Source organism: Astatotilapia calliptera, chromosome 8 (assembly GCF_964374335.1).
Source record: "Astatotilapia calliptera chromosome 8, fAstCal68.1, whole genome shotgun sequence".
NCBI lineage: Eukaryota > Metazoa > Chordata > Actinopteri > Cichliformes > Cichlidae > Astatotilapia > Astatotilapia calliptera.
Window position 1 is genome coordinate 3126091 of NC_137429.1, and position 25736 is coordinate 3151826.

At 43.1% G+C, this 25736-nt stretch overlaps 1 protein-coding gene across 1 annotated transcript in view; it reads right to left on the reverse strand.

The window, feature by feature from the left end:
- Positions 1–605: 605 nt before the first annotated feature.
- Positions 606–25736, reverse strand: part of rnf213b (ring finger protein 213b) — a 34192-nt gene continuing 9061 nt past the window's right edge. The window contains exons 19-65 of the mRNA XM_026177843.2: positions 24870–25029; positions 24546–24763; positions 24306–24449; positions 24054–24206; positions 22384–23647; positions 22113–22297; positions 21859–22011; positions 17441–21241; positions 17219–17355; positions 16621–16719; positions 16408–16520; positions 16181–16294; positions 15542–15600; positions 15290–15446; positions 14983–15118; positions 14047–14235; positions 13544–13677; positions 13280–13455; positions 12741–12944; positions 12469–12656; positions 12260–12380; positions 11583–11683; positions 11264–11440; positions 10679–10824; positions 10488–10587; positions 10218–10329; positions 9788–9992; positions 9461–9648; positions 9161–9283; positions 8694–8795; positions 8347–8592; positions 7717–7801; positions 7598–7632; positions 7377–7477; positions 7132–7276; positions 6880–7036; positions 6695–6789; positions 6360–6608; positions 4907–5039; positions 4719–4802; positions 3583–3766; positions 2980–3181; positions 2823–2900; positions 2471–2668; positions 2191–2280; positions 1656–1834; positions 606–1178 (exon numbers count right to left, since the gene is read on the reverse strand). Of these exons, the coding sequence (XP_026033628.1) occupies positions 1040–1178; positions 1656–1834; positions 2191–2280; positions 2471–2668; positions 2823–2900; positions 2980–3181; positions 3583–3766; positions 4719–4802; positions 4907–5039; positions 6360–6608; positions 6695–6789; positions 6880–7036; positions 7132–7276; positions 7377–7477; positions 7598–7632; positions 7717–7801; positions 8347–8592; positions 8694–8795; positions 9161–9283; positions 9461–9648; positions 9788–9992; positions 10218–10329; positions 10488–10587; positions 10679–10824; positions 11264–11440; positions 11583–11683; positions 12260–12380; positions 12469–12656; positions 12741–12944; positions 13280–13455; positions 13544–13677; positions 14047–14235; positions 14983–15118; positions 15290–15446; positions 15542–15600; positions 16181–16294; positions 16408–16520; positions 16621–16719; positions 17219–17355; positions 17441–21241; positions 21859–22011; positions 22113–22297; positions 22384–23647; positions 24054–24206; positions 24306–24449; positions 24546–24763; positions 24870–25029 (11559 nt within the window). The 3' untranslated portion in view covers positions 606–1039. The remainder of the gene's footprint in view (positions 1179–1655; positions 1835–2190; positions 2281–2470; positions 2669–2822; positions 2901–2979; positions 3182–3582; positions 3767–4718; positions 4803–4906; positions 5040–6359; positions 6609–6694; positions 6790–6879; positions 7037–7131; positions 7277–7376; positions 7478–7597; positions 7633–7716; positions 7802–8346; positions 8593–8693; positions 8796–9160; positions 9284–9460; positions 9649–9787; positions 9993–10217; positions 10330–10487; positions 10588–10678; positions 10825–11263; positions 11441–11582; positions 11684–12259; positions 12381–12468; positions 12657–12740; positions 12945–13279; positions 13456–13543; positions 13678–14046; positions 14236–14982; positions 15119–15289; positions 15447–15541; positions 15601–16180; positions 16295–16407; positions 16521–16620; positions 16720–17218; positions 17356–17440; positions 21242–21858; positions 22012–22112; positions 22298–22383; positions 23648–24053; positions 24207–24305; positions 24450–24545; positions 24764–24869; positions 25030–25736) is intronic.

Here is a 25736-nt window from a genome sequence, read left to right on the forward strand (position 1 = left end):
AAGCTTCCTCATTCTTGCACCTGATTGGTAGTTCAGAGGCGTCTGTATGCTGCGCATATTTCAGGGGGCTTGGAGGGGGGCGCGTCTCAAACCACGGTTAGGTTGACATTGCAAAAAAGGAGACGTGAAGGAAAAAACAAGATTTTCTCTAAATTATTATAAAATAATCCGCACATTGCATCGTTATACGCTTTGAGAGTGAGCTGACCCAACTTAATTTAGCATTACATAAAGTTTTCCTTTAATACAGCTCCAGAATAAAGGCTTCATTCTTTATATTCATTACATGCTACTAACTTTGTTTGTATTGCTGACCGGAAAGGCAAGAGACCTGGCACAAAGTCTTCAACAACTAATAAGCAATTATTAAATATTAACTATAAATTTACCTTTTAGGTACTTGTGGTTGTGATGGCTAATATAACAGGTTACCCTCAGCAGTCTGGTTTACATAATAAGAGCGTGAGAAAGAAGCCAGACATTCAAGTTGAGCTAAAATGTGTCTATAATTTGTATATAAAATTCAATAGCTGTACAATTAGAGCAAGAATGTGCAGTGTTCACACCAAGAGAATTTATCACTTCATACTAACAGACTCAGACCATTTTTTCCCCCAATCTATTTTATTTGGCACTAAATCTCCAAATCTATCATTCTTTGCATTCAAGGAAAACAGAAGCAATAAAAGTGTGCAATATCTTTAAAATTAAGTGAGCATGTTCCCATGCTAACATTTCTTTATTATCTTTGATTTACTGGCTTTCCGCCTGATGCTTCATACTGTGTGTGTGAGGGATTGTCATGGCTTCTAATCACTCTGCATGTGATGAAAGTTTAAAATAAAGATTGTGAAAATGCTGGGAAATACCTCATCTGTATTAGGTCCTTCATTTATTCATTAACTTGTTCCCTAATTGCACGTGGCACAATTAAGTAATAGAAATTTAACAACTGTAATTATTTACAATATTTACATCGTACATTTAATAACAACGTATCCAATACTGTGGCAGCCAACTCTAGAAACATTTCTGCTCTCTATCTCCTTTTAAACTCCACAGCTGCCCTCCACACATCAGCGCTCTGTCCCAGCCTGATCTCCTCTGGTAAAGACTCGAGCTCCGGCAGGGGTGGAAGGTCTTTCACCTCCAGATGGATCTCTAAGGTGGACCTGATGCTGCACACAGCAGGGAGGGAGGACATGAAGAAAACAACTGTTAGCACTGCATCCATTGTTGTCATCCTTAAGCATTCCCATTCACTTCCCACCCAGCTGCTGCTGCTGCAATAGAAATGACCTGTGGCTGAGGGGACACAACTTAAGCTGCTTTCCTCTGACAGATGGCTGCCTGGAGGGGTCACGCTGTTGTCCCTGGAAGTCAAAAGGCTCCAAATCCCAGGGGGGGAGACCGCCACACTTTACTCTCATTAAAGCTGTCTACAATCAATGGATTCCTTTAGACTGGGGTGGTAATCTTACGCTAACAAAAGGCACACTTTTGAAAAAAAGAAAGTCCAAAAATAGCTGTTGGGTAATCTCAGCTGTAAAAACATCAATAATGCTGTTGTTTTTGTGTTGTTTTACCATTTGGTGTGTTACCTCATACAACAACTAATCTCACAAATGGTGCATTTGTGATGTGTACGCTCTTACTCCCAGTGTGGCTGGTAAGCCTGGTCAGGCACAGCGCTGCTCGTCTTCAGCAGAAGAATTTCATGCAGCTCCAAAGAGAAGGTGTCGACGTCTGTGACAGCGAGGAAGGCCTTCAGGTCTTTCTTCTGCTCTTCCGAAAGCTTCTCCTGGAACTCAGACGGCAGTTTCTGAAACGGATCCTGCAACACGATCATGAATTAGATGTAGCCGTCTGCTTGATTTCAGGTATCAAGAGAGTTTTTAAAGAGAAAATAATTCTCTGTTTTTATTGAGGTGAGATTCTGGGCGCCTGCCGTGTCAGACGGCACACCTTCCACAGATTACAGCCACGAAAAATTCACTCTCCATGGTGTGGTTTGGGTCAGTCCCTGGCAGCCAGCAGGGGTCACGAGTAACAGTACTGACTCGAAAACAAATTGTATGGTCACCATGGGTGGAGTTTTGTGGCTCTTTAATGAGCGGTGGTGAAGCCGCACACTGCATAACGAGCACACCGAGAACATTCCTTGAATTTTAAGATTTTCTTCACACTTACTTGCTTCCTGTTGAGCATCAGCTCTGATTTCCAGCAAGTCAGAAGCTGCCAGGTGAATATGCTGTGCTCCAGTTTGCTTTGGCCAAGACCCTGAATAGAAACAGAAGTTTTAAAAGACCTTTGAAATGTTGTTTTCACCTCTCAGTCACAGCTCAAGTATACTTCAGATTTACAGAACAGATTTATGTCAAAATTCAAACAATAATTGAAGTTTTCAAAGACAGAAACATAAAAACATTCTTTGCATAGTGGACAAAGCTGCAGATCTGCAACATTATACCTTGGCTACGGTGCTTGAAATCTGCGGGCCCATCTGCAGTGAATCAGTGAGGTAGGACAAAAGCTGACCCTGGGGCTCTCCGCCTGTTTTCCCGAGGAATCGGAGGCCGATCTCCATCACAAACACAGCATCGCAAACATCCGTGTAAGAGCGCAGCACCGTTTTCAGGGCACTGCTCACCGAACCCTTCAGCGGTTCCTGCAAGACAGACGCTGTCAGTGGGCCCGAGGAGCAGAACGTCAGGGGAGGAATTTAACTTGAACAAAGTGGCCTCACAGGAACTAGTGAGAACATTCCTCAGCTGGCATTTGTCAGTTCCAGATAACAACAGCAGTGTGTAAAATGGTTTTACCTGAGGAATCTTTTTTTTGACTTCAGTTAGAACCATGGAGAAATCCTGCAGGTGTCGGTTCAGGTACCTCGAGGTGTCCTGATTTAGACCAAAGAGGACAAAAGGTCAGTAGAGAGTTTGGCTTTACCTGACATCCACGTGCATTTTAGATTATTACCGCTTTGATAAGTGGTTTTCCAGCCAGGAAGCGGCGTGCCAGTTGGGTCTGGATGATTGGCAGGTCATAGCTGCTGTCAGTCTCGCCCCCTTTCTTCAAGGTGTACTGGCAATGGGCTAAAACCAGGGGCAGCAGCTCTCTCTCTGGGTGGCACAGTGTCAGCTGGGTTTCTGATATCCTCTCCAAAGGAACGCTGTACTCACTGAGGAAAAAACAGGAGAAGATTTTAACAGTTAAAGAGGCCAGAGGGGGTCTAACAGGATGTTACATCAGTTACTGGTGACAAAATGTAGTTTTTTATCATTCTGAAGCATGAAGTACACAGCAACACATGCATCACTTTGCAAGTTATTTTCCTGCTAATGTCCAAAATCTAGCAGCAATTCACAAGAATTTTGTTCATTTATTTTTATTGATTGTATATAGTTGTCTGGAATCTTCTTAGATTTCTAATTCATCTCAGTGCGATCCCTACAAAAGACTATTTGCCAATTATGCTTCACCTGTAATTTAACAGTTATTTAATTAAGGAAGCTGAGAAGAAAACGGCACTTTGATTTAGTCTTGTGGCCCACGAGCCTCTGCAGCTGATGTTGGACTGACCTGTCCTCGGTGCCGCTCATTCGCCTGGCCTTTCTCACCAGGCTGTTGTGAGTCTCCGACAGGAAGTCGACCAGAGTTTGGAGAACGGATCCCGGGCCGTGTCGGCTCGGAGTCAGAAACTCCCCAGAGCTCTCGGCTGTCACCTCCCTCTCACACAAGTTCACATCCACACCCAAGTCTGCTGCTGTATACACACAGAAGTCAGAAGAATGAAACAACACAGCGGCTCAGCTGAATAAAAACATCTTTCTTTCTTTAAGTCGAATTTATTTTTGACACGTAGCTCTGACATCTTCCCAAAACAACTGAATCTTTCTGCCAAGAAACACAGTGTTCCCTCATCATCTGTGCATTTTGTTGTTTCATTTGAAAGGAGTGACACATGTGCACATTAACCAGAATCATATGAAGACTGAAGACTTCACATTCTTCCCAATAAGCAGTGCCACCAGTACTCCCTGGAGCTGGATGTTCTTTGGCCCCACCAGCCTGCGTAAACTGTAAGTCTCCTAATACTGGACTGTTTGTCCTTCACAGCTGTCAGAATGAGCCCAGGTGATGATTTTGGAAAACCGATCACCCAGACAGAAATCTCCTTCTCGTTCATGAGTCACTTTAGTAACTGATGCCCCGAAAATATTAAGTAACTCTTGCAATACGAACTCTAAACCCAAACCACGTTGACATCAAATAACACAACTGTACCTGAGGTTTTCATTTTCCAAAATAAAAGTCAAAATGTAATGTTTCCACCGTTTAACTAAATATTATGAAACCAAACACTGAAGACTTCCCACTGTTTATATTAAACACTGTGCTGGAACTGAAAACTGCTCTGACACTCAATAAACACCCCAACAATCACTTCACTTCTTTTTAGTAATCATGTGACTGAGCTTTAAATATGTTTAAATATGTGCCAGTGTGTGATTATTTTACTATTATGAAGCACATCTGGACCTAGTTACATCTTTATGTTGACTCTAAATGAGACTTTGCTTGATAAAGTGTTATTTTTTATATATAAAATTGGTGGATATGCATTCAGTTTATAATATAAAATAAAATAAACGACACTGATTATCATCAGATGGAGATTCGTTGCTTGGGTTTAAAGCAGACATGCAGATGCTTACAGTTGTTTGCCACCTCTGCTCTGAGGGAGTTCCACACTCTGATGAATCTGCCCACTCTCTCACTCAGCATCTTCTTCTGGTACCCTAGTGAGGATGACACAAGAATTCAGTTTGTGTCTGTGAGTGTGTTTGTGTCTGTGTTATGTTGCTGCTGGTGTTGATCAGTCACAGGTGCAAGGCCGATGTACCTGCTGGTATCTGTTGTAACCTCTGCGCAATAGTCTGCGGTGTGGAGTGTGACGCCAGAGGAAACACCCTCAGCAGGTCAGACTGTAAAGCAGCTAGCTCAGGAAGGTGATGTAACTGCCGCACACAGTGAATCTGGGAAAAACACACAAAGCCAGCGTCAGCTTTTCTTCTGCAAGTTAATGGCTCCACCAACCTCACAGAATTTTATTATCCCCCGAGACAAGGAGGTTATACAGTCGATTCTGTTTGTTAGCCAGGTGATAAATAATAAATAAATGGATATGCACGAAGCTTCTCTGGATATGGGGCTTGACCCAATAGGACACATTTAGAGACATCCTCCTGATGTTCCCAAAAAACATTACAAAATCATCCGTATCCAGATATGCTTTTGGATTCAGAGACTTAATGGTGTGGGGGGATTTTCAGCCTTTGCAGAAGTATGCTGTTGCTGTCCTTACGTTTTGGCACATGCTTTCTTTTCCCCTTTTGTCCCGCTTAAGCTGCTTCATACAGTTCTTCCAATTAAAAAAAGAGTTTTGGGGTTGTTTTTTTTTTACTCCCCATTGTTGCTAACTGCTGCTCAAAGACAACTGTTGGGTTTCTCTCTGTAATGTTGTCAGGTCTTTACCTCAGATCTTTGCACAGAGATCAGTGCTATGATTCAACACCCTAACAGCAAACATGGGAAATACTGTGTAAAGCCTGTTAATGCAATGGGCATTAATATTCACTGCTTGCTTTCCTGTGTATGTTCTCAGTCATCCAGGCCATTGTGTTAAACATTTGATCTGAAGATAATTGGACTTTTTTTAGGTTTCACCTCTCATCTGAAAGTCCTCTCCACTGTTTGCATAGTGTAAGCCTGAGTCTGAGGAAAGCCATAAATCGAAGAGACTGAAAGAGTACAAGGGCTTTACAGTTTAGAGTAACAGGAGGAAGAGGAGGCCTGACATTGTTTATTCAGTGTAGAACTAACCACTGAATATGCAACGCCCTCAAAGCGTAGTCACATTGTTTTGACTCTTAGCTTGATGCTGACATGCTGACTCAATAATATAGCAAACTACTGTTTTGCTATCTTATTAAAAGCGGTCTTGTTCCTCCGGTGCTGTTTGCTGTGGTCTTGTGCCCTCTCCCTCTGTGTTTGTGCACATCTTGTCTCTGTTTGTGTGTAGATCCCTGCAGGCATCACCCTCTCTGGTTCAACCTGCCTTGACATTCACTTCTCGCCAGATCATCAGCTAAACTACTGTGACAGACAAGCGTTCAGGATCACTTCTGATATTTTCTTCTTAGTTGAATTTTTCTGATATTGAGCACAATTTCTCTGACACTCCTCAGCAGATTTCAGTGAAATTTAAGGGAGAGTTGTGCCATCCTCACTGTACCTAATCTCTTAAGGTAAAATCTGTGAAATATGGTGCACATCGGCTTGATGATGGCTGATACCTTCTTAAGAAACAAGCTGAGGAGAGGTAAAGCACTCTGTCCCTGTTTTTCTTCCACCAACTGAGAAAAACGCTCCACTGTGATGATCTCGGGTAGAGTCCAGAAGGACGAGCGGTGTGTCGGGCAGTTAGAGGGGGAGGACAGCATTTTCCCAGGATCCCCAAAGAGGAGATTCAGCAAAGGGCTTCCAGCAAGCCCATCATCAGCTCCAATTCTGTTCTGAGCTTCAGTCAGATTTTTCTGCAAATCCTGAAAACAGGCAGAAGAAACAAAACTTTATCAATCTGAAGCACAAAAGGTCTTTTCATGTCTTTGAAAAACATTGTATTCCTTACCTGAAGCACTGGGCTGATGGCAGAATCACATATAAGCTTCTCCCACTGCTGCCGGCTCTGTCTGGAGGACAGATCGGGTCTTGCATTGCGGGAACCTTTGTTAACGTTCAGCACAGTTAAAACACGTTTATTCTACAGCGACATTACAAGCAGCATGTTAACAATCATGGTTGAGTCAGTATCACCTGCAGGGAATCGTGCCAGGATCAGGTGAACTGTAATCGCTGTGTTGTCCATGTTCTGATCCAGAGTCTGCCCCAAAACCTTCATGTCCTTTTCAAGATGTTGCCACAGGAATTTAAAGACATCATTCGGTGTGGGGTGGATCAATGTACCGACTTCCTACAAAAACCCCCGCCAAAAAACAGGAGTATTATCACATGATGCAAGCCTTTAAAACCACAGATATGCAAAGCCACACTCAGGTAAATTCTCACTCTCTGATTTTTTATGGCACCCTGGAGCATGGAGAGGTGCGTGAGCAGCCGCAGGATGCAGGACTGAGCGTACGTCATCTGCCTTTCTGGGGCTTCAGAGCGCTGATGAGCTTCTCCTAAAATGTGTCCTGTTCGCGTCTGATCTCTGACATGTCACACAAACATGGAGGAAAGCAGATATTAGATATATAGAGAGATATTTGACAAATACTGTAATAAGTTTGCTAAACTGAAGAAAGAAATACCCCTGCACTGTGTGCTGTGTAAATCCAGACACTGGGACATGTCGTTCTCCACCGATTGGCATCCCACAGTGACATCTCGATGTAACCACTGGTCTTCCACACTATGGGACAGCACATGAATTTTGGTTAATTTTGTTTTTGCTTTGTTGAATCTGAAATATTTTACTTGTTAAATAATTTACTTTTAATTCAAGCATTAAGGAAAGAGTAATAGTTCATACCTCTCCCACAAAACACACATGCCCGTTGGCACACGCTAAAATGTGAAAAAAGAGGAAAAAAGACAGATTTGAAAGAGTCAGTAACAAAAGTAACAAACTTCAGAATGTGAATCACTCACTGTAGCTCTGTAGTTTCCTCTCGCCTGTCAACCACTGTCTGGCTTCATTTGTGTGATCATCCGGCATGGTCGGCAGGAAGGCGTTCTGCCGGGAAGAAGGAAACTGAGTTAATTTTATCCCCTTCCTCAGAATTTTATCATTTAGCTAAATTTATGAACACAAATGTATGACCTCACGAGACAATTTAAAAATCTGCAGTTACTTTTCCCTTAAAAAACAAAATTCTACATTTAACATAATGAAACTTAACTGAATCTTTTATTTCCTGGTTTTATAAAATTCAAATGTCATTCTCAGGTTATCCAGAAGACATGAAACAACCATGTAAACTGACATTTATTCTGATTTTCCTTTGTATACAATATCCCAATGGTGGACGCTCACATTAAACATGGTTCAAGTTTCCACAATAAGGTCACTGTAAGTGCAGATAATCCCTGAGAGCTAAAGGCTCAGGATTCATGCTGCTCTGTTTTTCCTGCCTCTAGAGGAAGGCAGAGTGAATATTCCAGATATAGTCAAGGCTTAGCATCAAATAAATCATGATTATTTTGAGCCTTGAGTCATGCAAAGCTACTCTAGCAGGGTGGGACAAAAAATAGTGTAAGTGACTGTAAGAAGTGTCTTACTGTGACGTTCTCAGGCTGGAAGGCTATCTGACGAAGAGGAACGAGCAGAGGACTTTCACTGAGGAGCACAGAGACCAGATGGACCAGCAGCTCCAGGAGGGTTTGCCTCTGAGCTGGCAGGTTCTGGCTTATATGGAGACGTGAATGTGGTCCGCCAATGTGACTGGAAAGAAGTGAAGTGCAGAAATTCCTGAATTCCCCTGATTTGATGTTTTTTCCCAGGAGCTCTTCCAGCCTTGCTGTGTCCTGTATATTCAGAGTGCAACATGTCAGAAAACTGTAGATGGACATTAAATATACAACGTTTTTTTTAGTCAGACACATAAATGATTAAGTCAGACATTTACCTGTTTGGAGGGATGTATTTTGACATCAGGTGACTTGTAGCGACAGGTGACCTGTCTGAACAAGGCCAGGGCCAGGAGGCTGATCTGAGAGCCTTCAAGTTTCTGTAGAGAAAGACAAAACAAATATTACGTTAAACAAGTGAACAAGCTGAAGGTAGGAGCTTGTTTTAAATGTAGAATTTAAAAACACACGAAAAAACAGTCAATAAATCATCCTAAATCTCTTTTGTTAAATGTTAAGTGCTAAAAATTTGAGTTAATATGAAATGTTTATGTTCCTTCAATGATTAACTGATTATTTCGTTTCAGACACTCTTTTAAATGACCTCGCTGACCCCTGGTGGTCATAGGGAGACATGACACATCTACAGACAGCATTAAAGCTCTTTCCTCTTCTGAACTGTGCACACTGCCCCAAAAAAGAAGACAACATAAGATCCTCATCCACCTCCTGGCATCTTGCTCACCTTTAGCTCTGTCACAAAGGTGTCAGAGGTGTTCTCCAGAAGAACTCGAGCTACAGCGTCTCTCATGGCTCGATAAGAAGCCCCGCAGCAAAGGAAACTGTCCACGCTAGTCAGAATCATTCTCTGTAAGGAAAAAAAGATTTCAATGTTTGATTTTGAAATACTGTAACCTAGCCTATGATGGATGGATGGATGGATGGATGGATGGATGGATGGATGGATGGATGGATGGATGGATGGATGGATGGATGGATGGATGGATGGATGGAAGGAGCTCTGTCGTTTTAGATATTTTCTTACCTGAAGTCGAAGCACCTCTGCAGGGAAGATCCACCTTGAGGCCGGACTGTTCATCAGGGACAGGATGCGCTCGATGCCAGAGCGTCTGTGGAGGGCTCGCAGCAGGTAAACCTTGAGCCAATCATTACCGCTGTACTCACACACACCCCTCACCTGTCGCAGGTACTGATTAGCCTCCATTTCTCCACCTTTGAATGCAAGACGAAACACTCAATACCTGCCTGGGATAACTGACTTACAGCTGATCTGAGCTCACAGCACCACAGTATTGGATTTAACATTTCAGGCATGCACGCATGCATACATGTGACTCAAAGTGTAGCCCACCTTGAGCTGTGGCTCTCTCCAGCAGCTCTGCAGCGGTGCTCAAACAGATTCTGAGCCTGGCGGTGTTGAGCAGGAACTCTGCCGGGTCTTCCTGTCTGTCTGGAGTCTGTTTCCTGGCGATCCTGCTCAGGAAGCTGATATCACTTTGTGTTTGCTGTTCTACGCTCTTCTCCACGTCTCTCGCTTTGAAGCACAACAGAGAATCCTGAGTGGCAAACAGACAGTTTAGGCTGAAATTAGTGCAAAATGTGAATTTTGATTTCTGGGAAATGAAGGATTATGTACAAAAACTCAAAGTTGAATTCTCTCATCATGTGAAACAATTCACTTCTGTTAAATTACATGAACTTAATATACAAATATAAACAACCCAGGTGAAAATTGTAATGCAAAGAGCACTAAAGGGGAAGGAGAGTCTGTCTGTTTTCACCTGGAAGCAGTTGACGAACAGCAGGTAGAGTTCAGTGCGGTCTTCTATATCTAGAAGATTTTCCTCCAGGTTCTTCAGGTAGGTGTGAATGTGAGACTTCACCTGGGCAAAGCTAACACATATACTCCAATGAGCCAGGAACAGATTCTTACCAGATCTCCACATACAGGATGTTCAATGAAATCCTTCTTTGAGCCTTGGTTTTTCTTTCACACTCTAGTTTTCATGCCATGTTTCTACAGCGTCAGTTCTAATTTACCCTGACCTCACCTGTACTGCAGCAGCAGCTTCAGCAGCACAGATCGGACCACCGGACTGTTATCCACACACTCCAGGAAGGGAGTGAGCTCTCTGGTCTTGTACACGTCTCCTGCAGCACACAGAGCCACAACAGAGAATGCCTCACTGCCACAGCATCATCGGTTATCTGATTAATATCACTGAGTAATTTGCTCACTGACCGGTAGCGAACACAAGTAAAGAGAAGAGCAGCTCCACAACCCCTTCTTCTGGATTCTGACCCTCCGACAGGCAGAACCTGGACACCACCTCCAGGAAGAAGGCGTTACAGCAGCGTCTGATGGCCGCCTGCTGTTCTAGTGATTTCCTGAGCCACACAAATTCATACAGTTAGCCATTAATCAGAAGAAAGCTTTCAGACTTTAATAACACTGCAGGACAGCATCACTGAATTAAGACTGACTGTGAGAGTGAACATGAAATTATGGCATCCAGGGTCAAACTACATAGCTCAAAGAACAGATGTTTAACCGAAGGATTATTTGTTTGTATACCTGGAGTATGTGGTTGTTGTTTAGTTTTCATCTTCGGACATTTGTGGCTGGATTCTGATTGGCTGTGGCCCAGGTGGGGCAAGCACAGCGGTGACAGGTGCTCCCAGTAAGAGAGTTATAAATGTGAAACCTCACTATGACCACCTTAAAATACCCCTCAGTGGTATTTTAAGGTGGACCATTAAACTATTATTGCACAGACTGATCAGTACATGACCCACTGTCGATTCTACATTATTTTTCCCCACTCACTTGATGGTGGGAGAAACAGTGGGGTTGAAGTTGGATGGCAGTTCCTTCTTGCATTTAGGGCACCGACTGTGGGCCTGAATGCAGCGCTGGAGACACGGCAGACAGATAACGTGCTGACACGGCAGGACGGACGGCTCTTTGAACTCAGAGAGGCAAACCGGGCAAGAAATGCCAAACCTGCACAGAAACATGATCAGGTAAGATATTTATTATCTTATTAGAAATTATTTAATTTAAGATTCACACCATCAATGCAACAGAAATACTGCTGTGAGATTAGGCTTAAAATCAAGTCTTGAACTGAAGTCTGGAGCCTGACCTCAGGTCCCTGCTGATGCACTCCTCGTGGAAGGAATTGAGGATGCGGATCAGCTGCTGCAGCGTGTCCACGCTTTTTACATCAGGAGACTCTTGCATCAGCTGTTAGAGGATCAGAAGTGGAAACATGTTTTTTTGAGTCATCAACAATTATTTCTTTGTTTCTTCCTATCCAGCACCCTCCTCTCTCACATCAACCCTCTGCATGTCCTCCTTCATAAATCTTCGTCTTCTTTGCTTCCCGGCTGGCAGCTCCATCTTCAACAATCTTTGTCAAATATATCCACTATCCCTCCTCTGCACATGTCCACAACACCTCAGCCTTGCCTCTCTACCTTTGTCGACCCTCTGATGTACTCATGTCTAAGCTCAGCAACATCTGCCATATGTATGTATTAAATAATTAGTTGCAGTTTTGTCAGAGCGAGACATTTTTCCTGCATCAGGTGTTAAATTCCAGGTTACGTTCAACCTCTGCATTTCTCTGATCTTTTACTTTCTGTTACAGCTTTTAAACTGTTTAAAAGAAACTATCAAATCAAAAAAGCCATTAAGTTTCATGATCTGTTCCTTCTAACAGCAAATGTCAAAACGAGAGAAGTGTTCATGCTGTTATCTGCTCAATAAATCTGTGAAATCCAGAGACACACAGAAGACGCAGAAACCATTTTTACATACGTTCAGGTGAAGGTTGCAGTGTTTGAGAGCCAGATCTTTCAATCTCGAGTCGTCCTGTTTAACTTTATAGGTGACATGCTGAATGAAAGATGCAACGACCAGCATGCCATGCCACAGTGACCTGAAATGGCAGATGAGAATAAAAATGGACCCAAGAAACACTGAAATGTTTTTCTTTTCCTTCTCTAGATCTTGTCACCTTGACTCACCTGATAGAGTCCAGGTGTTGTAGACTGGCAGGGCCACACAGGGCGCTGTATTTCTGACCGAATGCTCTATCCAAACACGGCTGCAGCAACTCCACCCTGCGCATAAAGGACTCACACTCGTCCAGGGAAGTCACGGTCAGAAGTTTGGTCTCCTCGACACAGATACCCAGAGCTAAAATGTCCTCCACCTGCCAGAAATAAAATACTTAAGAACACAGAACAGATAAGTGTGACGAGAATGTTTAAAATGTAGCCAAAAAGATGATCCTCACCATTTCCTCCGGCTCCCAGTTTGGCCCCTGCTGAGCGACATGATTGGCTAGCTGGGGCTGCAGCAGAAATATGTGGCAGAGGGTGTCCAGTCTGGGTGCAAAATGCTTTGAAGCTGCCATTATCCAAGCAGGAGAGACGTCAGCTTTGGTGCCTGTGGACGTCTGAAGCTCACACACGCAGCCCAGCATGGCCTTGGTGAACACCTGCATGTGACACGTATAATTAGCGCCACTGTAAAAGCATCAGAGCAGGCTCATTTCTCATTGCTGCTGAAACAAAACAAAAGCTGTTGCAGGCCCTCTTTCTCGTCCTCAAAATTAATTTAAAGTTCATGGTTGTTTCCATGACTTTTTTAAACTAGGATCTTCACATTCACCACCTTATATACGGTATATTGCTTGTTTAATGGCAAGAAGCTCTTATTGTGATAAAAAGATGATTGGCAAAAATGAGTTTTGATTTTGCAAAAACTTAAATAACTCCAAGACTATTTCACCCAAAACATGTTTTACTGAAATATGACTGATAATATTTGTACCTTAAGCTCCTCCTTTGACTTGATCTTCAAAGAAAGCAGCAGGAAGTCATGCAGATAGCGGCGGGCGTAATCCAAACGGTCCCCATCTGAGAGTTTCTGGAGGTGACTGCCGAGCCTGCTGTTGTTGAAGGTGCTCACAAACTGGAGAATCCTCTCTGCACCACCCTCTTTTGTTACTGAAGAGCGACAGACAGACAGATGTCCATTTCAACGCGCTCTACATCGACCTCATTTGTTTGATTTGTTTTTGAGTTTGTCATTAACCTGGCATAAATTCAGATTCTTCCCACAGAGTCTCGAGGTGCATGCTGACCAGCCAGCTGAACGGGGCCGAGCAGAGCTGCTCTTCACCATCCAGCATGAAGTGGTGCTGCACAAGCACCTCCTGATCTGACTCACTGGAAAATATTATAATTAGAGACAAAAATTGCTTTATGTTCACAAAATGCAGTTTTTATTACAGAGATGAACCAAACAGATGAACCACTCTTAGGTGACATGATTAAACGTGAATATCTCTGTGATATATTAGACAATAAGAAAATAGTTGGTTTTAATAAAATGAATGTGTTAGATGTAAGAGGAAGAGGAAGTTAGACCGGCTCCCGATTTCTCAGAAAGTGCAAAGCTTTCACAGCGGAGCATGTGGTGTAACTCCAAAACACAGCTTACATTACGTGCTGGCTTTGGAATCACACAAAAGACGAACAGCAACTGTTAGAGAGGTGGTGATAATGTTCACACACAGAAGAGGTAATGCAAAGTACCTTTGTTTTTGGGGAGGTGTTAGTTGCAAAACCTGCGAGTCTCCCAGGATGTCCAACCACAGCTGTATCAGGCCCGGACCGGTCCTGTCATCAGAGAGCAGATCCAGATTCGCATACCGGTCCATAACCTCCAACATGCTGGCCAGGATCGGTGTCACGGTGGACTGAAGACAGCGCCACAGGGTGTGTCTTAAATCCAAAGATATGACAAGTTTATTTTATATGTATTCCTGAAAATGTCTCAGAGAACTGTACTGACAATAGAAATGAGCACAAAATAACATAAAATGTGTTGTTTTGTCATTTTTACTTGAACATTTTCTGAAACAGTTATTTATCAAAACAAGTATTTCTTTTGTTTATACATAAAACAGAAAATCATAGCATATGAGAGCCTAATTTGTACAAGTGCATGAACAAATAATAAAAATGTCCAATTCTATCTGGAGCACCTCTCACCTCCAAAAACTGATCAATTTATAAATATTTGTTTTTACAGGATTTACTGCAATTATGGATTCATACTGCGTATGTAACGGAGTTAAAAATACATATGAAAAACATGCACTTACCTGTTCTTAATTATCATTTTAAGTGTGAATTTTATCATTTTTTAAATTGTATTTTATTTTGAAAACCCAGAAACCGGATCTCACTCTAGCATTTAGAAGCTGCTAAGGCTTCCGCTCCTCACAGCACGCGTTTGCACTGTGAGGGAGCTACAATTGCTGGTACCATCAGAAGACACCTGTTGAGTGTGTTTTATGTCTTCTGCAGGAATAAATCGTGAAAAGCCAATCTTTCTGAGCGTCTGTGATTTTTGAAGAGCTGGAAGTGTTACACGTAGACAGGGATAAAGTCAAATACTTTAACTGAGTTAATGATGCCTCACAGGATCTTGTGAGGTTTGTTGTCACATCTGCAGGAGACTTTTACCTGAGAGTCCCTCCCTCTTGCAGAGCGTGGCGTTTCTTGGCCTCTGAGCACACCCACTCTTTAGGAGCGCCCATCGTTTCTTCTCTTTGTGCCAACGCCTCAACCAGTCTGCTCAACAACAACCTCTGAAAGTGAGCTTTAAACAGAGAGCAGTTTGATTAGAAAGAAATGAAGAATCTAAGATTAGTCGAGTGATACAAGTCATCAAACCATTTCAAAATTCTGCATATTTAGAGCATCTTTTGTTGTCAGGCATTGAAAGCGTACTTCAGCAATATATAAATAGAGATCAGCATTGGATATTTACCTCCTGTGTGGTTTTCACCAGTTCCTAGAAGGTTCAGAAGGACGTGCATCCTCTCCATACTTCTTGGAGCCACGCTGTCGGGGTCCCTCAGCAAACCCACTGCTTTCTGGATGCAAGACCTCACTAAAGACAATCTGTCAAGCTGAGCTCTGTCGCTCTGTAAGCAAAGAGAATTATATAATTTTTTCAAGTGTAAACATTTAAACATAATGAAACATGTTTTCATTATCATCTCATTTCACATTAACTCACATGTCTGTCTTCTTTAGAGGCCTCTCCTCCCCTCAAGGTTTCTATATCATCGTGGTTTGCTGATGAAGATTAAAAATACTGTTTATGTAACAAGAAAATGAGGCTTAAATTGCCTTTTGAAGACAAAACTAACCAAAACTATATATTTATTAAAAATCTAGTTAAGAGCTTAATTTTACTTTTTAGATTAAATAAATAAATAACCGTATATTAAAACCAAACACCTGTGACGGCACTCGGGCTTATTAAAGCTGGCCGGTGAGATGTTAGTAACTATAAGTAATTCACCCACTTTCTCCTGTTGCATTTAACATCAAACATCAAACGTCTCAGTAACAGTTTGATAAATCACAGAAAAATTGCAGAAACTTAAATGAATGAAACTGTAAAAAATAAAAGGTACTGTTGTTAAGAGAGCTAGCCTAGCTAGCTAATCAGGTTAAATGAGCAAGAAATATAAACAATAGCATCTTTCATCCTTTGTTATTCTGTGGGTACTTTGGGTTTAAACACAGTGTTGTATGTAATGATGATTAATAAGCTCCAGGTAGCGTGAAAACAGATTTTTATTTCCTTGACGTACTCTCTGTCATTACAGAGTAGTATAATACAGTATAATACTTCCTGCACAGTGTTTACCTGTGAGGGCAGGTTTGAGCAGGCTGCTAATCAGAGTTCCACAGAAAGCCGACAGGTTCAGGCTCATGTCCTCCGAATCTCTCAGGTCGTCAATATGCACCGAGTGCCAAACTCCTTTGATAGAAAAGATAAAACATTATGTTATTATTGTAATACATCAAGCATAATGCTGCAATCATGAAAATAACTGTGGTGGAACAATAACTGTTGTCCCACTCGGTCCTCACCTCCTTGGAAACCAATGTACTGGGAATGACTTGGGATCCTTGAAACCTTCACAATGAAAATCACCCAACAAGTGTGATCCTCCAGTGACATCAGATAATTCATGGTGCAGTATCTGTTGGCAGACAAATACAACGCAAATGCCTTCAATGTCCCGTTTCTCACCGACCCTGCTTTAAATCAGATCTGTTCACGAGTTTGAGGTTGAGACCTACTTTGCTGATGCAATGAGCTCGCTGCTGCAGCGGGATTCCTCGAGGTCCATTTGGATTAGCAGAATATGAAGAGAGTGGCCAGCGTTTTGAAGGAAACCCCTAATACAGACAGATGAGCAGGAGCAAGATTAATCCGCATCAGCGTCTCTGATACTGCTGCAAAGAAAATGCTACTCTGAACTAAACCGGTAAGCACCTGCAAAGCCAAACTTGCTCATTTCTGCATCACTGTCTGTGTTTAGACACTGCAACATTGAAACTCTGCCATCATCAACTAAAACTTGAAATTACACTGGGTTTTTTTCCAATTACAATAATAACTTGGGTTTCACTTTAGCTCTGTGAGAGATTGGCAACCTGTCCAGGTCCAGCACCCTGCCTCTCGCCCTATGGCAGCCTGGATTTAATCAATATGTGTTACGTGTTACTATTCCAATACTGCAGAGTAACACAAGGAATACCAACTCTGGTCCAAAATGATTGAAGCTCAGTGGCAGGTCGAGACTCATGGGAGAGCAGCTTTATTTTGCACAAAGATCTCATTGAAAAATAACTCGTTAAAACGCTGTAAATCCTGCTTTATTTGAAAAATCGTTACCGTATTTTATTGCAGAAAGAGACTTCAGTGTCGAACTGGTGGAGCGACAGTAGTAGGATCCTGTCTGTGTGCAGTCCTAGAGCGTGGGCTACAACCTTGACATCTGATTTGGTTAACAAGCTGGAGAATGTAGTAACCTATGCAGAACCACAAAGCACACAGTGCAGTAAACAGACTGTAAGGAATATGAAGAACAAATTAGAGGTTTGTTTTGCGCCTTACCTCCAGAAACTTGCTGGACTCCTGATACACCTTCAAGCAATCTTCCAGAAAATCCCGAAGTGAGTGGTGATGCTGTTGCTGGAAGTACAATCTCTGGAGTTTGTCTATTTCTTGCTTTGCTAAATCTGAATACTTGAGCCTCACCACGGCATCAGGAGTGGCACAGTTTAACAAGAGACCTTTGGCTAAATCCAAGACTTCGTCCTCCTCACTTTGTCTTGCAGACTCAAAATCACTTTCTGCGTCCATCATCGCTTCACTTTCTGGCATCACTTTGTTTTCATTACATACCTCAATGGAGTCATCATCATTCTTTTCACATGTCTCAGTTTCTTGATCTGTTTCCATTGCATCACCCACCTGATCATCTTCCAGCTGAATTACATCTTTCTGCGTGCTTGTCTCAAGTGTTTTGTTTTGTTCTCCCTGTTGCTGCGGTCCTTCTTGAGTGCCTTGTGCTTCTTGAGTGTCTTCCACTCTTAGTGCTCTCCTTTCCAGGGCTTGCAACAGAGCACTGGCACAGGCATCACCATGGAAGCCAATAAAAATGTCAGATTGTTTGAAATCTTCTGACGCCTCGCCGGAGAACTCCTTCACCCACTCTCTCAGTTTGTCAAGAACTGTGTGCTGCCACGGCTCCAGATCGGTGCTCCTATCCACTCTGTGTTTTTCCAGCCTGTTGATAAGGGGCACTGGAAAGTGCTCATACACCTTCTTCTGGTCCTCCACTACCACCAGTCTGAAGTTTGTATGAACACGACATTTGACCCTATGGGAGCCAAGACCCAGATCAACGTACTGCTGCTTACTGAGGTAAACATAGTACTGGTTCAAGGCATCGTAGAGGCTTTCATAGAGATTCTGCATGTTGAGGAGGATGACAGTACGTCCAGTCTCCATGCATGTTTTCACTCGGTTCACATTACGGCAGATTTGGGCATATTCCTGGTCCTTTGGGAATCCTGAACCAAAAATGATTTCTGGCTGTGGATAGTCTCCTTTGGCAAACACTTGTTGCTGAAGGATATGGAGAGCTGCATTGTTGGTGGTCAGTAAAAGGAGGTACCGGCTCTCCTCAGTGGTGCCATGATCAAGATTCTTTTTTACCATTTGCAGGGTGCTTGGTCTTGGAATTTCTTTAAGGTCTTGGAGAATCTCTTGGAAAAATATGACAGGGTCAAAACCTTCTGGCTGCCCACTGAAGTTACGTAAGATGGCCTCTACCATCTGCTCACCATCCGGCTCATGCTGTGTAGTTTTGACTGCAGCAAAGAGCATTTTGACAAGGCTGTAATAATCCCTCAGGCCAAAGAACTGATTCTTGGAGGTCTCCTTACAGATGCTCAGAAAGGCCTTTGCCAAAGCTGGGAAGAGGTGTTTGATTTTCAGGAGAATTGGGTTGGAGGATGAACAAATGCCTTTGGCAGTTTCAACAAGTTCATCCTCACTTGGATCCCATCTGGACACAAATATCCCTCTGTTCATCTTGGCTGGATCCAGAGCCCAGTTGGAGATGCCAACAAAGCCGACCTTCATGTGTGGATCTGGCTTGTCATTGTCGATGCAACCATCCTCCAAGAGAGGATGAAGGGTTTTCAGTGGCATCTGAGGAGAATCTTCTGCTAGTCCTATCTCATCAAGCACTACCACTGACACATACTCGTCCATGTTTTTATCCTTCTGGAAGCGAGCACAGTTCCTGAATGTTCCTATGATGCCCTCTGGACTTGAGTGAGGGCTGCACTGGAAGGAGACCATATGAACTTGCTTGAGATTCTTGAATAGCTTGCAGTGGGAATTCTGTCCCTGCATGGCATCAGCAACCACAGTTTTTGCAAGTGACTTGGAGCTGCCTGGCTTGCCAACCAGAAAGAGTGGGATCCTGAGCTCAATACAAACCACCATGAGAAACACATTCTCTTTAAGTGCAACATTTTTGGCTATAGTCTCCCTGGTTTGTATGTTCTGAAGGAAGAAGTCTTGACAGGAAGAAATCTCTGTCTGCAGTGCATCTGAAGAGCGGTAACAATCCGGGAAGTACCTGCAAATGTTATCCAGGTACTCCTCTTTGTTCACCAGAGATGGGTAGTAGCAGACTCCAACTGCAAGAATCAGGCACTTTAGTGTTTTATCATCCTCACTGAGACGGGTGCAGTTGCTGAAAAGGACATTGCTGTGCTGGTAAAACCAAATTAGCACTTTCATGGACCTCTCCACATCTCTGAGACTCACAAAGCTGCACTCGTTTTTACGACTTCTCATGTATTTCTGGGAGGCTGCTAACACATTTGAAATGATGTTCTTGCATGATAGTGGCAAATGATGGTCAGCAACTTTCTTCTGGACAATCTGTTGGATATAGGAAAGCTCAGTTGAATCACTCAGCTGACCAAAATCCCACACCAAAGAAGCCATGCTAGGAGGCAGAGGGTGAACTCTGTAGACCAGCTGCCTTAGAGGGACTTTGCCAAGGCGGTCTTCTGTTTCATCAGCCTTCACTCGGTATCCCAATCCAGCACGTTCCAAGCGTTCCACCATTTCAGGTGAGTGCTTCCTGTAAGGATTGCAGGCAGCTATTACTTTTAAACCGCTGTCAGCCTTCAAAGGTTGTCCTCTCACTGTTCGGTCACACAGGATTTCCTTGATGGCAAAAATGGCCTCTGTGGTGTTGGCTTCATCAAAGAATAAAATGGTGTCTAGATTGTGCTTCACACGGTTCTGGTGAGCAAGTGCCTCGGCCTCCTTCACCTTCCTGTAGATCATTTCTGCAGTGGTTCCACCATGCACCTTAACAAGTACCATGTTCTCGACTGATCTTCCCTCCCTTTGTAGAGTACAAAGGAAACGAACCAATCTGGTTTTTCCACAGCCAGTCTCACCCATGATGACAACAGGAATTTCACATCGGAATCTCATGTGTATGGCCAACATCTTCATCACATTGTCAGCAGTGAGCTCATAGGTAGGGTCTGGATCAAATCGCTTGTCTGCAATTCCTTTCTTTGCTCCAACAACGCAAGAAATCCTTTTGATTTTGTCTGCCCGGGGTAACTGATCAAAGTCCTCAGTGAGAGATATCCTCTGCCGCTGCAAACCTTGAAAAAGCTCTTGCGACATCACATCATGTATCAGGACTGCATTGCTGCGAGGATCAACTGCAATGAGTGTGTTTTGCCTATAACTTTGTACATTAAAGCCGAGGAAAGACATTGACATGTGGTCCGCATTGAAGAAAATGTATGGATGAGACTCATTTTCCCAGCGCTTACGAATTGTCAGACGGGCCAGAAGTTCCTCTTCCTGACTGTTATCCATGAGTGGCATGGGACTCTCGTCGGACATGTCCAGAGATGGCGAGGCAAAATCTCTTGCCATTAGAATCATGAACTTTACGATGAACCCTTTGAAACCAGGAAGCTGGTCAGCAAGGAATTCTCGATCGCAGAAAATTGAGTTCTCACAGTCTTTCAGTTGCACATTGAGGAACCAGGAGAAGTTCTTCAGCTCACCCCAGGATGGATCTTGCATTCCACAGTAGGACAGGAAGAGATTGAGACAGTCACTGGGATCCCCCATTCTGGAACCCTCCTGGTAGTTAAAATGATCCAGATCCTGTTTCTCCTTGTAACGCCTTAAGTACTGATAGGGTCTTTGAATTCCCTCACTGCAAAACTCCTGACCATCCATCAGTGGATCAAAGGTCTTAACTCTTAATGACCTTCGATTGGCCAATAACTGCATCACTTCTCTTGGAGGCTTACAACGAATGGTGGGCAAAACATCAAGAAGTCCAAGCTTTGTCTGCATGAAAAAATCAAACATTAAAGAAAAAATTAAATCAACAGGAGATTCCCAAAATGTTCTCAAATCGGCAAATGATTTATTTGAACCTTTTAAAAGTTTACAGATATAATAAGCTTGCAGATTTAGGGCACTGAATTAAAATATACTAGACTCAAAGACAATGTTGGAGTTGTTACTCAAAAAAATGTATTGCACATTACTTGTTACTTTTATTTAAAGTAATGCAATATAGTACTTAATTACTTGGTAGGGAAAGTAATTTGTTACACTACCACATTACTGTTGCAACTCCTCCGGTTGCAAAGCATCCAGCTATATAAAAGTCTAAACAACCGTCAAAATCAGAGTCCTGTGGTAAGATTCACCACTCACTTGTGACAACAAAAAGACTCATCATGAGGTTTCACAACTTCACTAACCAACAGGCAATATCAATCTTTTACACATGATGGTTTTGTATGAGTTCTTTACCATCTAAAATATTTTAGCATTCAAAGTTAAATCCATTTATAAAAAAAATCTAGTTAAAAAGATGAGTTTTTCTTAAAGACATGAAATGTGACGTGTGACGAGTTCTGAAGTTCTATTCAATGAGGGTCTAAAAAGCTCATTACCTCTTGTTGATGATTTGGGGGGAATGCATATGTTTTCAGGACCTCAACTGTGATTAAGTGAGCCACATTTCTTCTCCACAGCATGCCATGGCTGTCGTTCAAACAACCCAGAACTAACAGGTGGAACAAGAGCTCCTCCAAACCTGAACGAACCTGAGAGGTGTCCAAAGTGAAAAAACAAGACAGACTGTCAAACTCAAGCACAAGCAACAGCAGAACAAACGGCCTGCAGCTGTAAATGCTTGCATACTTACTCCAGCAGTGTCAATGTGCAGAATGACGGGATCTTGCTCTCTCAAAGGTTCCAGTTTCTCTGACAGACTCCTAATCAGTGAGTCTATGTCAACGCATGGCTCAATCAGCTTGAGGCTGATATGTTTTGCTCTGGGAGATATCTGCTGGAACTTCTCAAACAAACGATCAATGTAAAGTGATTTCCCTAAGAAAAGAATAGATGCCAACATTTAAATATTGTAACTGAACTGCATTTTTAATAATTTTAGTGCAAGGAGGGGTTGTCCTTACCAACTGCAGGGCGCTCAGATGACACGATCCAGACTGAGAGCTTGTCTGGAGAAACCCGTGTGACGGGGTTTTGCTGAAGCATGTTTTCTGTGAAGTGGTGATGTAGATATTTCCTGGCAGTGTCGGCTGTTATACCCACACCAGCCTGCACTTTATCATTGCTGAAGAAAGAGGGCACGTATCTGTGCTGGTGCACAACCGGACTCACTATGACCAGACGATAATACGGGCCGGCACTTCTCTCAAGACTGTCGAAGATCTCCCCTAAAGCTACACTGACATCATATCCCAGCAGCCCTGGATTCACCAGAGAGTATATCTTCTGGCAGTTTTGTCTGGAGCCTTGACTCAGAGCACGGCGCAGAAAGATCTCCACCTCCTCTTCTGTGGTTTCCTCTCTGCAGACTAGAACCTCATCAACAGACGGCAGAGGCTGCTCTGGACTCTCCATGTAAAAAGAGAGGGTGGTGGTAAAAACCTCTGCAATGGGGCACAGAACGAGATTGGGCTTTCCTTCCTGGAGAACTGACAGAAGGTTTCTGATCGTGTGCTGCTGGTTCATCTCAGAGAGGCATGAGAGGAAGTTGGCTAGTGTCAAGATATCCAGCGACTCACTCAGGTAAAGACTCATGTCTTTTTTGAATTGCTGCCAGAGATTCTCAAGACTGTCCTCTTCATCTTCTTCATCATCCGAAGAAAACTCCATCAAGTCGGAAGCCTCTTTCATGTCCACTTCAGCCTGTTGTGCTGGCATCACATCTTTTGAAGGTTCGTAATACATGTCGTCGTCATCAGACGAAACATCTTCTAACTCATCAGCGTTTGAGCTCATTCTTGCTGCATTACTGTAGGCGTGTCTGACATCATTTGGCGTGCACTCAGGTTTTATGGGAAACAGTAAGTGCCATAACTGCTGAGGAACAGACGCCTGGCGTTGACACACTTTGTGTATCCAGTGGCACAAATAAACCATCTGCTCCGAGGTGTAGTGGTTCAGCAAGCCAAAGCGGGAGCGCATGCTGCTGATGAAGGAACGCCATTCCTTCTGGCATGTATCCATGGACTGCGCAAGGCTTTGCAGCTGCGCTGTCACCTCACCGTAGTATGTCATCTGTTTACCTTTCAGGGACAAGAAGGTGACTCTGATGCATGGCTGCTGTTGTTGGCAGCACTCGACCTCAGCGTGCCAGTCTCTGAAGAGCATGTTCCCAGATGTTTGCATCTGAAGAAGGATGGTGCCCAGTCTCTGAACTCCCTCAAAAACCTACGAGGACATGGCAGCAGGAGTTTTGCAGTTAATACTATCCTAAACCACAGACACCGGGTCTACAGCTAAAATGTTTAACTCTCTTTAGCTTAGGTTCTAGTGTCAGTGGACAGAACTGCATTTATTGCACAAAAAACTAGTGATGGTGTCAGATATGATGACTTATCGTCATGCTAACCAAGAGTACATTAAAAGGGTCTGCTTTTTTTCTTGAATACTTTTGAGATCTCCTGCATCCTATTATCTCAGCTGTAAAAGTGGTGGAGTCAAAGCTTTAATTCGAGGACACAACAGGTACACAAGTCTGACAAATAAGATGAAACACAATAAAGAAGCTGAGAACCTTCCAGTGAGTTTCCTTTGCTAAGAAGAGTCATAATTTAACCGTTTAAAAGCCGCTGACCTCTGTGAACCTGTTGACTTGCTCTCTGCCGTGCTCCCCTTTGGATGACATGAGCATGAGTTTGTTTTGTAGCTCGAGCAGATCTTCAAGCTTGTAGCTCTTCTCCTCTCTGCTGCTTCTCACTGTGACCTTCACCATGTTTTGAAGACATCTCTACAAAGGAATCGGAAAAAACTGACTAATAAGAATTTGAAAATCACTTCAGTTTGTAAGCCCCATATTCTGTTTGTCAAAGGAACACTGTGCACTCACCCTCTGTGTGTTTTTATCAGACCAGTTTATGTGATAAACTCCATTAGCATTAATAGAGGAAGCCAAGGAGAGGGAGGACTGCTCGACAGAGCCGTGAGTCTCCTTCAGTGCTTTTAGCCAGCTGAGTAAGCGGGTAGACTCGCTCTGAAAACCAAACCAAACACTCTTATAGCTGCTTTGCAACATCAGCCAGGATGTAGGCGTAAAAATAAGAGAGATGATGTAAATACCAGTTTTTACCAGTTTGTCAGGGAGCTTCTCATCTCTACTTTGGGTGTCCCACACCTGCCGAGCACACCTCATGAAGTCATTAAAGCCAGCTTGAGGGGAGAGGGAGTAGAGCAGAGGGGCATAGCCCATCACTGCATCATGGAAGCAGGCCACCTGATCGATCTCTGTGTCGTTCTCTCCAGCAGATATGGAAGCCAGATCCACGTAAACCTTCACATCGCTCATGTCTGTTGACGGGAGAACAAAGTGAGGATGGAGGCATCTTCTGCAAGGCCACAAGATTATTTATAACCAAAAAAGGGACGCTTTGTGTTTTTCATGAGATCACCTTACTTTTAAGGTTCTCTTTGACCCAGGTGACAAGCGTTTGGCTCGCTAGAAACTCTTCCAGACAGGCAGTGTGCTGCTTGGTGACCTTGGAGAGTTGCTGTCTGGCACGAAACAGGTCGTCACTCAGAGAGCTCAGAGCCCTGCGCTTAAAGCTGTCCTCTTCCTGTGGAAGGTACGAATATCGTCATAGAATGAAACATTATTTAGTTAATATCAATATAAATGTTTGGGCTTCTGTGTAACTTATGTTTTATCCAACAAATATCACTTGTTTTAGTATTTATTTTTACAGTAGGAGTCAAGATAGCTGAAGACACCAAAACTATGAGGAGAGCTTTGCACACATTTAGCACGTGAAGTTGCTCCTTGATGGTTTTAAGAACTTCAGTTCAGTTGTGCAGAAGATAAATAAAGAAGCGTGACTCAGCTACTGTAAACATGCACATTGTGGCAAGATCTGCTCAGTGAGCTGAAATACACTAATTACATTAATACATGAAGGTCAGTAGGTCCAGAAATGTTCTCTCTGCTTTTCAAAGATCAAGCAAATAGATATAAGTAAAAGCTCTTGGGAGGAGACTGTATCAGCAGGCCTGTGCGATGAAAGTGCTACGTGAGGCCCCGCCTTCTTGAGATAAAAAAGAAAAAGAAAACTGCCATGACACAGAGAAGGTGAACAAATGGCATCTGCACATGTGCAGGAGGAGCTGTGATGATGTCTGGGGGTTTTGCTACTGCCACTGTTCCTGCAGAGACACACAGTCTCATCTAGTTCAAGCTCAGAGGGAAATACATTTGTTTTTTCAGCAGGAGAATGAGCCAAAAAACACACCGAGAGTCCCTCCAGGCTGATGCCTGACTGAAACTCCA